The following is a 15628-nucleotide window of genomic DNA, read 5'->3' as shown; positions in this document are numbered from 1 at the left end:
ACTCCAGCATCTCCACAGCCCTCTTGGCCCAGGGGCTCCAGAGCTGGATGCAGCACTCCAGGTGGGCTCTCAGCAGAGCAGAGCAGAGGGGCAGAATCCCCTCCCTGGCCCTGCTGGCCACACTGCTGCTGCTGCAGCCCAGGCTCTGCTTGGCTTTCTGGGCTGCAAGTGCTCACTGCTGGCTCCTGTGCAGCTTCTCCTCCAGCAGCACCCCCAAGTGCCTCTCCCCAGGGCTGCTCTCCAGCCACTCCCTGTCCATCCTGGCCACACTCCAGCATCTCCACATCCTTCATGCAATAGGGGCAGGTGATGTGTTTGAGAGGGGCTCAGCTCAAACCTCAACTGCAAAGCTGCATTCAACTGGCAGGCTTTGGAGAAAATCCACTCAAGCTCCAGTATGTAGAAAAGGAGGAGACAAAACTCCAGCTGATTCTGCACCTCCCTTTCCCTGTGGTTCTGACAGAGGTTTTAGACCAGAAATCTGCTGAAATAGCTACTTAGGGACTGAGCTAAACTTCACAGTGGCAAGAAAAACAGCAACCCCCATGGGCTAAACTGAAAGCTTTGAGTCAATGAAAAGGTACCAGGGGCAGCAATTTCAGGATTATCAGAGAATCCCCAGAAATTCCTTTTGTGGGTTGAGTTAAGCCTTAGGAAGTGAAACAGATGCTAGCAGAAAGAAAACTGTTGTACTACAAACCCCCTCCCTGATAAGATCAGGGCTACTGCCTTGAGCTGCAAGTTCTCAAGCATGGAGAACCAAGTTATAATTACCTCTGAAACTGGACTCAACCCTTCCCCTGGCTTACTAAATAACAGACCTCAATCACTGAGAGCTTCAAAGATGGAAAGGGGGTGGGGGGGGGTGGGTTGAAAGCATTTTAGTGATGCCAGGAATGGCAGGGAGGATGGGGAAGGAAAGGGAAAAGAATGGCCTGAAGTTAACAGATTCAGGGCTGCTTTTTCCACCCCCTCTCCTCCCCTCCTCCTTCTTGATGAAGTTGTGTGGGGTTTATTTTTTTCCTGTGCTCCCATGACCCAGCCTCTGCTGCACCAACACAATTCCTTGCCAAACAGGAATCTGCTTTCCTGAGCCTTAAGGAAAAGTTGGGTTCTTTTGTGAACACAAATGCAGGGAGGAATTAAGTGAAGCCACAAGAGCTGCATGGCTGTGGGGGAGAGAAATCCTTGCTGCAGTCCCACGTTTAGCCTGAAAGTGAAAGAATCCAAAGTGTAAGAACGTGACACAGAGGAGATCTTTCCACCTACAGCTCTCCAGTGTTAGCTGCAGCTTCTATAAATGGGCACTGAAAGAGACAAGCTGCAACTATTCCTTAGAGATAAATTTAGCCCCTGAACAAACCCTCAAATGAGCTGTTTCTCTCCCAGGATGCAAAGGAGCTCCTCATCGTGAGCTCCTCACCATCAGCTCCTCAGCTCTGCCTCCAGGCACCTCACACTCACTGCAATCCCCCTTGAGGCAGTATGGTCTCATAGAACCCTCTCACTGCAATCCCCCTTGCAGCAGTATGGTCTCATAGAACCCTCTCACTGCAATCCCCCTTGAGGCAGTATGGTCTCATAGAACCCTCTCACTGCAATCCCCCTTGCAGCAGTAGTGTCTCATAGAACCCTCTCACTGCAATCCCCCTTGCAGCAGTATGGTCTCATAGAACCCTCTCACTGCAATCCCCCTTGCAGCAGTATGGTCTCATAGAACCCTCTCACTGCAATCCCCCTTGCAGCAGTATGGTCTCATAGAACCCTCTCACTGCAATCCCCCTTGCAGCAGTATGGTCTCATAGAACCCTCTCACTGCAATCCCCCTTGAGGCAGTATGGTCTCATAGAACCCTCTCACTGCAATCCCCCTTGAGGCAGTATGGTCTCATAGAACCCTCTCACTGCAATCCCCCTTGCAGCAGTATGGTCTCATAGAACCCTAGAGGGGTTTGGGTTGGAAGGGAGCTTAAAGATCAGCCAGTTTCAACCCATCAGACCATGGGCAGAGACACCTTCCCCTAGCCCATGTTGCCCAAGACCTCATCCAACCTGCCTCTGAACACCTCCAGGGAGGGGGCATCCATGACCCCCCTGGGCAACCTGTGCCACTGTCTCCCCACTGGAGAATTCCTTCCTCATCTCCAGTCTAAATCTCCACTCTTTCAGCTCAAAGCCATTGCCTCTCATCCTTTCACTACAAGCTCTAGGCTAAAGTCCCTCCTCAGCTCTCCTGTAGGCCTCTTCTGATACTGCAAGCTGCTCTAAGGTCTCCCTGGAACCTTCTCTTCTCCAGGCTGAGAAAGCTCTGATGCCTCACACCAGTTGTTTGCAGGCTGCTGCCCACAGGCATCATCAGAAGTGGTTTCTTGGTCCTCCTCTTTCAGCTATTCCTTGGAGCAGCAAACAAAAAGGTGATGCTGCTGCTCTCAGTGATGCTGCAGTTGAAGCTCCTCCAGCAGAAGCAGACTGAGATGAGCAGCAAACAAAAAGGTGATGTTGCTGCTCTCAGTGATGCTGCAGTTGAAGCTCCTCCAGCAGAAGCAGACTGAGATGAGCAGCAAACAAAAAGGTGATGTTGCTGCTCTCAGTGATGCTGCAGTTGAAGCTCCTCCAGCAGAAGCAGACTGAGATGAGCAGCAAACAAAAAGGTGATGCTGCTGCTCTCAGTGATGCTGCAGTTGAAGCTCCTCCAGCAGAAGCAGACTGAGGTAAAGACTCCATCAAAAGGACTCTCCTAGAATCACAGAACCATTCAAGTGGGAAAAGACCTCTCAGATCCTCAAGTTTGCAGCAGATGATCTTTAAGGTCCCTTCCAACCTAAGCCATTCTGTGATTCCAACCTTCTACCCAAGCAGACCATGCTCTGGAGAGCCACAGCTACTCATGGGATGAACATTTCTTAAGCAGGTACTAAGAGAAGCAGCAAATAGAATCATAGAATGGGTTAGGTTGGAAGGGACCTCAAAGCTCAGTCAGTTCCATCCCCCCCTGCTATAGGCAGGGACACCTCCTGCATGAATAGGCTGCTCAAGGCCTCATCCAAGCTGGTCCTGAGCACCTGCAGGGAGGTTGTGGAGCACAGAATCACCCAATGTGATCTTTGATCACATTGGGTGATTCTGTGCTCCACAACCTCCCTGGGCAACCTGTGCCAGTGTCTCATCACCCTCACTCTAAAGAACCCTTTCCTACCATCCACTTTCAATCTCCCCTCTGCCAGTTCAAACCCATTCCTCCTCATCCTGTCATGACCAGACCTTGCCAACAGTCCCTCTCCAGCCTTCCTGTAGCCCACTTCAGATACTTCATAGCCTCAACCCCTGGAGGTGTTCAAGCAAAGCCTGGATGAGGCACTTAGTGCCATGGTCTAGTTGACTGGATAGGGCTGGGTGCTAGGTTGGACTGGCTGAGCTTGGAGGTCTCTTCCAACCTGCTTGATTCTATGATTCAAAGTTGTTAGGTTGGACTGGATGAGTTTGAAGGTCTCTTCCAACCTGCTTGATTCTATGATTCAAAGTTGTTAGGTTGGACTGGATGAGTTTGAAGGTCTCTTCCAACCTGCTTGATTCTATGATTCAATAAGGTCTCCCTGAAGCCTCCTCTTCAATTAAAGGATTAAAATTTGTTCTTAAGGGGAGGGAAAAAAGGGAAAGAAGAAAAAGCTTTGAGTGAAAGAGAAACCAAACATCTAATGTCAGCTCTTCAAGAAGAATTCCTCTCTCCCTGCAGCATAAAAGAAAGCTATCCAGTGACTCATATGAGGAATTCAAACCCTCAACCCTAGAAAGAGGCTTTGGATAGCTGAAACAAGCAGGAGGCACAAAATGCACCCTGTGAAATGCTGCTCCTTGATTGCTGGAACCTTCATCCCCTTTGGATTGAGGAATATCTCCCCAGCAGTCCCTTCAATCCACACATCACTTGAGGCACATACTTCAGGTTGTGGAATCTCAGCTACTCAGTCCTAGAGCAACAACAACCAAATCCTCAACCCTAGAAAGAGGCTTTGGATAGCTGAAACAAGCAGGAGGTACAAAATGCACCCTGTGAAATGCTGCTCCTTGATTGCTGGAACCTTCATCCCCTTTGGATTGAGGAATATCTCCCCAGCAGTCCCTCAATCCACACATCACTTGAGGCACATACTTCAGGTTGTGGAATCTCAGCTACTCAGTCCTAGAGCAACAACAACAACAACCACCACCAAATCCTCAACCCTAGAAAGAGGCTTTGGATAGCTGAAACAAGCAGGAGGTACAAAATGCACCCTGTGAAATGCTGCTCCTTGATTGCTGGAACCTTAATTCCCCTTTGGATTAAGGAATATCTCCCCAGCAGTCCCTTCAATCCACACATCACTTGAGGCACATACTTCAAGTTAAGGAATCTCAGCCACTCAGTCCTAGAACAACAACAACCACCCAAAACCCTGACCCAAAGCATGCAGCAAAGCAATGATGGGAAGCTGCCTTCTCTCAAGAAACACCATGACCTTTGCCAAGGTTTCAGGGCAGGATTTTCAAGAGGGACTGGTGATTCTTGAGGATCTGAAGTGAGATAGCCCCTTTCAAAAAGCAGATCACAAACCATGCTCTGGAAGCCAAGACAGCTGCTTTCTGGGAGGCTGAGCTGAAGGAGGCAATTAAATACCAGCTGATGGCTGAAAAAAAACCAACCCCTTCAGCTTTGCTTTCCACATTCCACCAAGGAATGCACTGTGCTGTGGCAACAGCTTGACAAACCTGCTTGTGCTGCTGCTGCTGCTGCTGCACTCCAGGCTGGAGTGGAAAAGGAGCAAGACCCTGCCTGTACTCCTGCCTTTCCCACCAGTCTCTCCCTAGTAACCAAAGCCAGAACCCACCAGGAGCCCCACCAGGTTGGAAAACACCTTTGAGATCATCAAGTCTAATCTATCACCTTCTAATTAACTAAACATTGGCACTCAGTGCCTCATGCATCCTCCTTTTAATCACCTTCAGGGATGGGGACTCCACCACCTCCCTGGGCAGCCTATTCCAATGCCAATCACTCTCTCTGACAACAACTTCCTCCTAACATCCAGCCTAGACCTGCCCTGGCACAGCTTGAGCCTGGGTCCTCTTGCTCTGTCCCTGGTTACCTGGGAAAAGAGCCCAACCCCACCTGGCAACAGTCTCCCTTCAGGTAGTTGTAGCCAGCAATGAGCTCTGCCCTGAGCCTCCTCTGCTGCAGGCTGCACCCCCTCAGCTCCCTTAGAGGGAAGGGAATGCATCTGTTCAGCCAGGAGAAGAGAAGCTTTCAGAGAGACCTTAAAGCAGCCTTCCAGTACCTGAAGGAGGCTACAGGAGAGCTGGGGAGGAACTTTTGACAAGGGCTTGGAGTGACAAGACAAGGGACAATGGCTTTGAGCTGAGAGAGGGGAGATTGAGAGTGGAGATTAGGAAGAGATTCTTGACAGGGAGGTTGAGGAGACACTGTCTGGTCATGACAGGATGAGGAGGAATGGGTTTGAACTGGCAGAGGGGAGATTGAAAGTGGATGTGAGGAAAGGCTTCTTTAGAGTGAGGGTGGTGAGAGACTGGCACAGGTCGAGGGTGGTGAGAGACTGGCACAGGTTGCCCAGGGAGGTTGTGGAGCACAGAATCACCCAATGTGATCTTTGATCACATTGGGTGATTCTGTGCTCCACAACCTCCCTGCAGGTGCTCAGGACCAGCTTGGATGAGGCCTTGAGCAGCCTATTCATGCAGGAGGTGTCCCTGCAAATAGCAGGGGGGTTGGAACTGACTGAGCTTTGAGGTCCCTTCCAACCTAACCCATTCTATGATTCTATTTGCTGCTTCTCTTAGCACCTGCTTAAGAAATGTTCATCCCATGAGTAGCTGTGGCTCTTCAGAGCATGGTCTGCTTGGGTAGAAGGTTGGAATCACAGAATGGCTTAGGTTGGAAGGGACCTTAAAGATCATCTGCTGCAAACTTGAGGATCTGAGAGGTCTTTTCCCACTTGAATGGTTCTGTGATTCTAGGAGAGTCCTTTTGATGGAGTCTTTACCTCAGTCTGCTCCTGCTGGAGGAGCTTCAACTGCAGCATCACTGAGAGCAGCAGCATCACCTTTTTGTTTGCTGCTCACCTCAGTCTGCTTCTGCTGGAGGAGCTTCAGCTGCAGCATCACTGAGAGCAGCAGCATCACCTTTTTGTTTGCTGCTGCAAGGAATAGCTGAAAGAGGAGGACCAAGAAACCACTTCTGATGATGCCTGTGGGCAGCAGCCTGCAAACAACTGGTGTGAGGCATCAGAGCTTTCTCAGCCTGGAGAAGAGAAGGTTCCAGGGAGACCTTAGAGCAGCTTGCAGTATCAGAAGAGGCCTACAGGAGAGCTGAGGAGGGACTTTAGCCTAGAGCTTGTAGTGAAAGGATGAGAGGCAATGGCTTTGAGCTGAAAGAGTGGAGATTTAGACTGGAGATGAGGAAGGAATTCTCCAGTGGGGAGACAGTGGCACAGGTTGCCCAGGGGGGTCATGGATGCCCCCTCCCTGGAGGTGTTCAGAGGCAGGTTGGATGAGGCCTTGGGCAGCGTGGGCTAGGGGAAGGTGTCTCTGCCCATGGGTTGAAACTGGCTGATCTTTAAGCTCCCTTCCAACCCAACCCATTCTAGGATTCTACAAGCCCCATCTGCTGCCAGCTGCACCCCCAGAATGAAACCCTCCTTTTTCCTCCCCACAGCATCCTTTCTGAGTAGGATTTGCAGGGGATTTGAGGAAGACTGAGGAGCACATTGAGCTGAGCTCCTCCATTCCACCCCCCTCCATCCTCAGCTCTTCTTTTGGGACCTCCACTCCCCGACAAGCAGCTCTACTCCCTTGTTGTTTTGTGCTGACAGGATTGCCACTGCCCCTGCCACAAGCTGAGCCAGCTCTTTTGGCTGCCAGCTTGTTCTACAATTATTTACTTGGCTGTCCTGGGCCAAACTGGGGCAGGGAGGGCCTCATCTTTACCACTACTTCCCATCTTCTCCTCACTCCAAACCAGGCAATCTTAGCCTCACCCTTAAAAGAAACATCTTCCACTGAGGGCATCTTGAAAGAAGAAACAGAAGTGACTTATTCTACCCCCCTCAAACCTTTTCCTCCTCTTCCTCAAGCAACAACCATTCTGCATACCACAAATGCTGCCAGAGCAGTGTGTACCCAACCCCTTATGAACTCCCACCTGAAGAGAGGCTACAGAACAGCTCAGTTCAGGAAGCAGTTTGGAAACCAAAGTCACATCTCCATTTGATCCTGGGCTGGGGGTGTTTGGGTTGAGTTGTTTTCCTGCCCAGTTTCCTTCAAGCATGCCTTGGACATGAAAAACCTCAAGCAAAGCTGGCACAGATGGCACAGACATTTTGCAGTGCCACAAACATTTCTGCCTTTTGCTGCCCTGTGGACTCTTGCTGGCTGCCACCCATTCCCCTCTCTGCTTCATTCTCACCTCCACCAGCTTCCCCTCTGCTTCCCCAGAGCTCTACACTGGTGGAAGCACAGTTAAATTTTTACTCCCTGGTATGCAGACTCCAGTGGGGGAATGCAAACAAGTTGATCTGCAATATTTACCCGACTGAAAAGTGATTATATCACAGCAGCATCACTGCTGCTGGGCTCTCAGGAGTGCACCACAGCACCTTCTAACATCCTTTTAACATCAGGGGACAGCAATGAGCTCTTGTGGCCTGGCCAAGAGGGACGATGGTAGCCTGGAGTGCAGGAAGAAAAGTGTGGCCAGCAGGGCTAGGGAGGTTCTGCTTCTCCTCTGCTCTTCCTTGGAGAGACCACAGCTGGAATGCTGTGCCCAGTTCTGGGTTCCCCAGTTCAAGAGAGACAGGGACCTGCTGGAAGAGTCCAGCAGAGAGCCAGGAGGACAATTGGGGGGCTTAAGCACCTCCCCTATGCAGAGAGCCTGAGAGCCCTGGAGCTGTTTAGCCTGGAGAAGAGAAGGCTGAGAGGGATCTGATCAGTGTCTATCAACAGCTGAGGGGTGGGGGTCAAGTGGAGGGGGCCAAGCCCTTCTGGGTGGTGCACAGCAATGAGCCAAGGAGCAATGGGTGCAAACTGGAGCAGAGAAGGTTTCAGCTCAACATGAGGAGAAACCTTCTTTACAGTGAGGGTGCCAGAGCCTTGGGGCAGGCTGCCCAGAGAGGTTGTGGAGTCTCCTGCTCTGGAGGCTTTCCAAGACCACCTGGCTGCATTCCTGTGCAGACTACCCTGGGTGATGCTGCTTTGGCAGAGAGGTTGGACTGGATGAGCTCTGGAGGTCCCTTCCAACCTCTAACATTCTGTCATTCACCAGCAGCACTGTGCAAAAAAGCCTTAATCTTGCTGGGCAGAGCACCTAGCTCAGCACTCTGACTGCAGTGACAGCACCAGGAGACTATTCTGGGACAGCTGAACCTTCTGTCACCCTTTCCCACCATCCCTGAAGCTCCTCTATAGTCCACTCCTTGACTCCATGTCCATGCACCTCTCCAGTTCTTCACTGCTGCACATCTGCCTCCCCAGCAGTGGAACAGATCAACACAGCAGCAGTGGAGTTTTGCTTCCTGCTCAAGCTTGGTGCACTTTGGCTTCCAAACTAAATGGGTCTGCAATGACAGAATCACAGGGCCAGGTTTGGGTGGAAAAGACCTTTAAGATCACTGAGTGAAATCATTCCTTAGCGCTGCCAAGGTTGGGGTTAGACCATGGCCCTCAGCACCACACCTCTGAAACACCTCCAGGCATGGGGATTCAGTCACCTCCCTGGGCAGCCTGTGCCAGAGTTTCAGAAGCCTTTCATGGAATCACAGGATCAGGTTTGGGTGGAAAAGACTACCCTGGGTGATGCTGCTTTAGCAGAGGGGTTGGAACTGGATGACCTCTGGAGGTCCCTTCCAACCTCTGATACTCTGTGAGTTTGAGAACCCTTCCAAGGAAGAAGTTCCTCCTAATATCTAACCTAAACCTCCCCTGGTGTAACTCGAGGCCATTTGCTCTCATCCTATCCCTTTTTTTTCCCCTAGGAAGAACAGACCAATTCCCACCTCCCTCCAGCCTCCTTTTAGGTAGTGAGGTCTCCCCTTCAGGCTCCTCCAGCAAAACCAACTTGCTCTCAAAGCACTTAATCAGTGCTGAAATGGGGCAAAGGAACTGGCTCAGTATTAGTGCTGAGCACTGCTGACTCACAAAACAGCATTTTGCTCTTCTTTGTTTGCTCTTCCACACCCTTTAAGACCAAGTCTGGCATATTTCTGGTCATTTGTCTTGCCAAAAGAAGGAAAAAAACCCAGAATCAAACCTATGAGTTCACTTAAATCCTAGAGTCCTGCCTACCAAACCACCCCAAACCTTGGAAGGAGAGGATGTTTGCACCACTCACTCCAGCTCTGGAAATTCTGGAGGAGTTTCTCTAGTGACCATCCCCTGACCCACCTCATTGCCCCACAACAGCTTGAGGAACTCTTTCTTTTCAGTCTGACACCACTTGAGGGGCAAGCACAGAATAAAAGCCAACAAAGCACAGCAGCAATTGGTTGCTTGCAGCATCTCATGCCCCAAGGCTGCTTCACCATCATGTTTTATAGCACCAACAGTACAAATGCCACTCGTGGGGCAACTTTGAGGAGTTCCAGCCCCAAGCATTGGTGTAGAAACACAAAACAGGCAGAGGTTTGCAGGAGCAGCTGAGCAAGGAGCCCACAGACCACACTAAATGGAATGGGAGAAGAAATTAGCATGGTTGAGCTTTAGCAGCTCACAGAATTCCAGCACGATGGAAGTTGGAAGAGACCTCTGGAGATCATCCAATCCAGGCTCATCCACAGCAGCTTGCCCAACATCACCACTCTCCAGAGAAGGAGACTCTACAACCTCTCTGGGCTGTCTGCTCCAAGGCTCTGACACCTTCACACCAAACAACTTTCTCCTCTTATTCAGATGGAACCTTCTGGGTTCCAGTTGGTGCCCATCACTGGACACCACTGAAACCACAGGTTTCTCCTCAGACTGCTGCCTGTGATAGCATGAACCCAATCACCTCATGGAGGTGACCATGTACTAAAGGGAGAGCCTGCCCTGGACACCCACAGCAAACCTTCCAACCTCTACAGGTCACCACAACACCTCCAGCTCTTTTAATTGATCAGCTTTGCAGAGGGGAAGAAAAGACCAGCTCTGGTTGTACCTACACAGAGCTATTGAGCAACATCTGAAGCAAAACCTGATCCCTCTTGACCAACACCTGTAGAAAAGGACAATGAATTTCACCTCTTTGTTTCTTTCCTTCACTTGAATCATGCTGTCCTTTGGCTTGGATCCAAGAGACCTAAAAGGTGTGTCAGTCCCTGAGAGCTGTGCTCCAATCAGCTCTCTAACAGCACAAGTGCTGCATTAACTTAACACCCACTTCCAACCCATGAGGAGGATTCTCAGTCCTCTGGCATTTAACTATGAGGAGCAGTCAATCTTCAAACACAGAGTTAACCCCCTCCCAAACCCAAGCAGCAGCACATCAGCTCCTTCCACCCCACAAAAGAAAGACAAAGTGGCTCTGCTTGCTCCCAGTGGCAGGACACAAACCCTGCTTCATCCCAGAGGTCCTACACACAGGGGTTACAGACACTGAACAGCAAATAACTGCAGCGTGGCATGAGCAGGAGAGTGCCTGCACCAGAAATAAATGTAACACCAGCTTGTTCCACTCTGAGTGGCTGAGCAGCAGCTAGAGAGAGGAGAAACAAGGCAAAGTTCAAACCTCTCCCTCCCACCAAAGGCTCTGACAGGTTGGGGTTCCTCTGCCCTTAGCTGGAGATCTGCAGCTGCAAAGCAAACCAAGGTCTCCTCCAAGTTCTCTCTAAGGGACTAACTCTGGAGGAGCACACCAGGGAAGCACTGCCCTGCACATGCCCTGGCAAACACTCAGGAGGCCTTGTCAGAGGACACTGGGTGACAGAAAGCCTCACTCTTGACTGAATATGGTCATTCTGATGCAGAAGGCAGAAGTGCTGGTGACACTGACCTGCTTGAGCTGCTCGTCCAAGCGCCAGCTCTGACGTCCAGACGGGGAACCACCGGCACAGGCTTGCTTAGTAGTGTCTTTACCCTGAGGCTCTTCCTTGCCCTGCTGTCCCCGGGGGTGCCCTGAAGCTGGCAGAGGAGTTGAGGTAGAGGCCACTCTTTGGTTGTGATGGGCAACTTTGGGAACATGAAAACACTTCAGAGCAGAGCAGCTTTCTTTGCCAGTTCCGTCGGCGCCATCCTCCAGATCGCCGCCTTCCAAACCCCCTTCTTCTTCCTCTTCCTCCTCCTCCTCCTCTTCTTCTTCCTCCTCCTCCTCTTCCTCTTCCTCCTCTTCTTCAGGCTCTGAATTCATGCTGCTCTGATCAAAAGCCCTGGTAGCTCCAGCTGCAGGTGGGCCTCTGGCCAAGGCACCAAGGGTGGAACCCCCCGAAGCCCTGCCAGATGTGGCCGCCAGGACAGCCTGCTGCACGGCCAGCTGCTGCGTGTAGAGCAGCTGAGCTTCCCGCATCTGCCTCTGCTGCCTCTCCCTGGAATCCATCTGCAGAGGCGTCTGCTGCTTCTGCTGCTGCTTCTGCAGCTGCTCAACCACAGCTTCCAGCTTCATCCCGCAGTTTGCATGGCTGGGAGGTGAAAAAAAACCAAGAGGAGGGGTGTGGGGGGGGGTTTGGATTCGACTTTTATCTGGCAGGGTTCAAGCCCCGACCTTGGGAGATTGAGTGAATCTGAAAGAGAGACAAATATTTGTCTGTATGAATATAAAATGCTTTCATCTTTTTTTTTTTTTCCACACCCCCCCCCCTCTCTCCCTCTCTCCCTCCCCTCCCCAGGAAGAGGATAAATAGAGTGCAAAGCCAATACTCTTTCCTGTGCAGGAGACCGTGAAACAATCAGCTTCATGTTTAACAGCCTCAGGCTCAAACTTGCATTCAATTTTCAGACTGTTTAATTGTATTTTCGAGCTGAAAAACGTTTTGCTAGAACCTCAAGTTTCAGAGGCATAACCCTCCTCCCTCCCCCCCCCCCTTCAAAAAATAAACCATCTACAAAATGTCTTTTGGCCATTTTGGTTTTGAGGTCAGAATCCTTCCACTCTTCCTACATAATTCACAGAATCACAGAGTCTTTTAGGTTGGGAAAGGCCTTTAAGATCCTTGAGCCTGACTGTTATCCTATCACCAAACCATCATAGAATCAAGCAGGCTGGAAGAGAGCTCCAAGCTCAGCCAGCCCAACCTAGCACCCAGCCCTGCCCAACCAACCAGACCATGGCACTAAGTGCCCCAGCCAGGCTTGGCTGCAACACCTCCAGCCACAGCCACTCCACCACCTCCCTGGGCAGCCCATTCCAGTGCCAATCACTCTCTCTGCCAGCAACTTCCTCCTCACAGCCAGCCCAGACCTGCCCTGCCACAGCTTCAGCCTGGGTCCCCTTCTTCTGCTGCTGGCTGCCTGGCAGCAGAGCCCAACCCCAGCTGGCTACAGCCTCCCTGCAGGCAGCTGCAGGCAGCAATGAGCTCTGCCCTGAGCCTCCTCTGCTGCAGGCTGCACCCCCCCAGCTCCCTCAGCCTCTCCTCACAGGGCTCTGCTCCAGGCCCCTCCCCAGCCTTGCTGCCCTTCTCCAAACACCTTCCAGCACCTCAGCAGCTCTCTGCAATGGAGGAGCCCAGAGCTGGACACAGCACTGCAGGGGTGGCCTGAGCAGTGCTGAGCACAGGGGCACAAGAACCTCCCTTGTCCTGCTGCCCACACTGCTCCTGAGCCAGCCCAGGATGCCATTGGCTCTGCTGCCCACCTGGGCACACTGCTGCCTCCTCTTCAGCCTACTGTCTACCAGTACCCTCAGCTCCCTTTCTCCCCAGCCGATCATGTCCCTCAGCACCACTTTTACATGGCTTTCAAATCCCTCCAGGGATGGGTACTCCACTATTGCACTGGGCAGCCTGGTTTAGTGCTTGACAAACACTCTGGAGAAGAAGCTGTTCCTTAAGTCCAACCTAAACCTCCACTGGTGCAACCTGAGACCATATTTCTCTTGCGTTTTTGCTTGTAACTAGGGAGAAGAGCCCAACCTTCACTGAGCTCAAATCTTCTTTTAGGGAGTTGTAGAGAGCCAGGAGGTCTCCTGTCAGCCTCCTTTTCTCCAGACAAAACAAGCCCAGTTTCATAGAATGATTTAGGTTGGAAGGGATTTCAAAGGTCATCCATTTCCAAGCCCCTGCCATAGGCAGGGACACCTCACACTAGAACTGGTCCTCAGGAGATTTGTGCTCTAGCATCATTGCTCTTCTTTGGACATGCTCCAGCACAGGACCACAGGATGGAAGTGACCCAAAGAGATCGAGTCCACCCCCTGACAGAGCAGGACCACACAATCTAGCTCAGGGCACACAGGAACACATCCACACAGGACTTGAAAGTCTCAGCAGGAGACTCCACAACCTCTCTGGGCAGCCTATGCCAGGGCTCTGGGACCCTTCCAAGCAAGAAGTTCCTCCTTGTGTTGAGGTGGAACCTTCTGTGCTGCAGCTTACACCCATTGCTGCTTGTCCTATCCCAGGGAGCAGTGAGCAGAGCCTGACCCTCAGCCCCCAATCCTTTCCTCCCTTTTTTTTTTGTTTCCAAGAGTTGCTTTGCTGCTTCTGAAAATACTTCCTTAAAAGGAGGCAGCTGGGATCAGCAGCTGGATCACTTTGGCCATTAAAAAAACTGGGCAGGAATTTATCACACTCACCAGTTATCTCTAAACTCTTCCATGTTTTCACTACCTGCCTAAATTCTTTATACTTTACACATCTGCCTTAAGCAAAAATCCTCAAACTACAAACCAACTACATTTAGCTGTTTGCCTCTTCCATGGTTTGCACTACCTGCCTAAATTCTTTACACTTTATAGAATCACAGAGTCAGGCAGGGTTGGAAGGGAGCACAAGGAGCAGGCAGTGCCAACCCCCCTGCCATGCCCAGGGACACCCTACCCTAGAGCAGCCTGACCACAGCCTCAGCCAGCCTGGCCTTAAACACCTCCAGCCATGGGGCCTCAACCCCCTCCCTGGGCAACCCATTCCAGCCTCTCACCACTCTCCTGCTCAACAACTTCCTCCTCCCCTCCAGCCTCACTCTCCCCACCTCCACCTTTGCTCCATTCCCCCCACTCCTGACACTCCCTCACAGCCTCAAAAGTCCCTCCCCAGCTTTTTTGGAGCCCCCTGCAGACCCTGCAAGGCCACAAGAAGGTCCCCTGGGAGCCTCCTCTGCTCCAGCCTGCACAGCCCCAACTCTTTCAGGCTGTGCTCACAGCAGAGCTGCTGCAGCCTCTCAGCATCCTCCTGGCCCTGCTCTGGACACTCTCCAGCATCTCCACAGCCCTCTTGGCCCAGGGGCTCCAGAGCTGGATGCAGCACTCCAGGTGGGCTCTCAGCAGAGCAGAGCAGAGGGGGAGAATCCCCTCCCTGGCCCTGCTGGCCACACTGCTGCTGCTGCTGCAGCCCAGCCTCTGCTTGGCTTTCTGGGCTGCCTTTACACATCTGCCTTAGAAAAGCCAAACCACAAACCAACTATATTTAGCTGTTTGGTTTTCTTTTACCCCAGGAGAGCGAGAGGAGAGTAAAGCAAAGACCGCAGCAGCCTGCACATGGGCTGCTGACCACCCAGCAACTCCTACACCTACGCTTTCCAGCACATCCCAAACCTTACCAAGGGGCCCACCTGAAGGACCCAAGAGCTTTCCTAGTTCTCCATTCTGACCTGCAGCAAGCTTGTGCTGAGCCAGCACCAGCCTCCTCTTGTGCAAAGAGCGGCAGAGGCACAGCTCTGATCTGCAGTGAACCCTAGAAAGATGCTTACAACTTTAATCCCCAACCACTTCAATAAAACATCAAGTTTGGGCTCTGTGTTGCCAAACTGGACCAGCTGACAGAGAGAGACCTTCTCCAGCCTGGTATATTTCAGATGGAAAAAGATGCTTCGACGTTATCCCACTCTCTGCCCTTCAAGGTTCACCGACAGCCAAATGCCATCAGCTTGGAGAAACAAAGGAACAGGCTAACAACAAACAAGCTCCAGAGCCTCTCGGCCACCTCCCACCACCCTGTTTACAACCAGCACTGTTCGATTGGAGCCCCGGGAGCTGGAAGAAATAAAAGAGCTTCTTTTGCTAGCACACACTTCCAAACAGACACAGCTCTGCCCTAAACCAACAAATAAACCTACCAGATGCCGCTTCTAAAAGTGAAAGCCAACTTCCAGCACCCCTAAAGCGCCACTCCGAGTCCTACCTCTGGGCTGGATCTCCCACAGAGTGCCCACTGGCTCTGATGCCAAGCTCCCTCCCCACTGTGAGCTCTTCTCTGCACTAAGTAACAGCTCATCACCCAAATGAAAAGCCTGGCTGATGCCTTTTGGGTTTATATCTTCCGAGGGCTGCAGCTCGCAAATGAAACGATATAAAGTGGATTAGTGGTTTGCATGTCAGGAGCAATAATGCATTACCTGGCAGCTGAAAAGAGCCTTAGATTCCTTCCAAAGGCACAATGCACCATCTGGACCAGCTACACACACGCCACACAGAGGAAAAAGCAACAAGGAATTGGTGCAGGGGGTTGCAAGAGGGTATC

At 51.5% G+C, this 15628-nt stretch overlaps 1 protein-coding gene across 1 annotated transcript in view; it reads right to left on the bottom strand.

Moving 5' to 3' along the window:
• Nucleotides 1–11673, bottom strand: part of ARID3B (AT-rich interaction domain 3B) — a 53269-nt gene extending 41596 nt beyond the window's left edge. The window contains exon 1 of the mRNA XM_064157262.1: nt 11014–11673. Coding sequence (XP_064013332.1) covers nt 11014–11619 — 606 coding nt within the window. The 5' untranslated portion in view covers nt 11620–11673. The remainder of the gene's footprint in view (nt 1–11013) is intronic.
• Nucleotides 11674–15628: the final 3955 nt, after the last annotated feature.

This window comes from Pogoniulus pusillus, chromosome 17 (genome assembly GCF_015220805.1).
Source record: "Pogoniulus pusillus isolate bPogPus1 chromosome 17, bPogPus1.pri, whole genome shotgun sequence".
Classification (NCBI taxonomy): domain Eukaryota; kingdom Metazoa; phylum Chordata; class Aves; order Piciformes; family Lybiidae; genus Pogoniulus; species Pogoniulus pusillus.
This window is presented reverse-complemented; position numbering and strand designations above follow the sequence as displayed.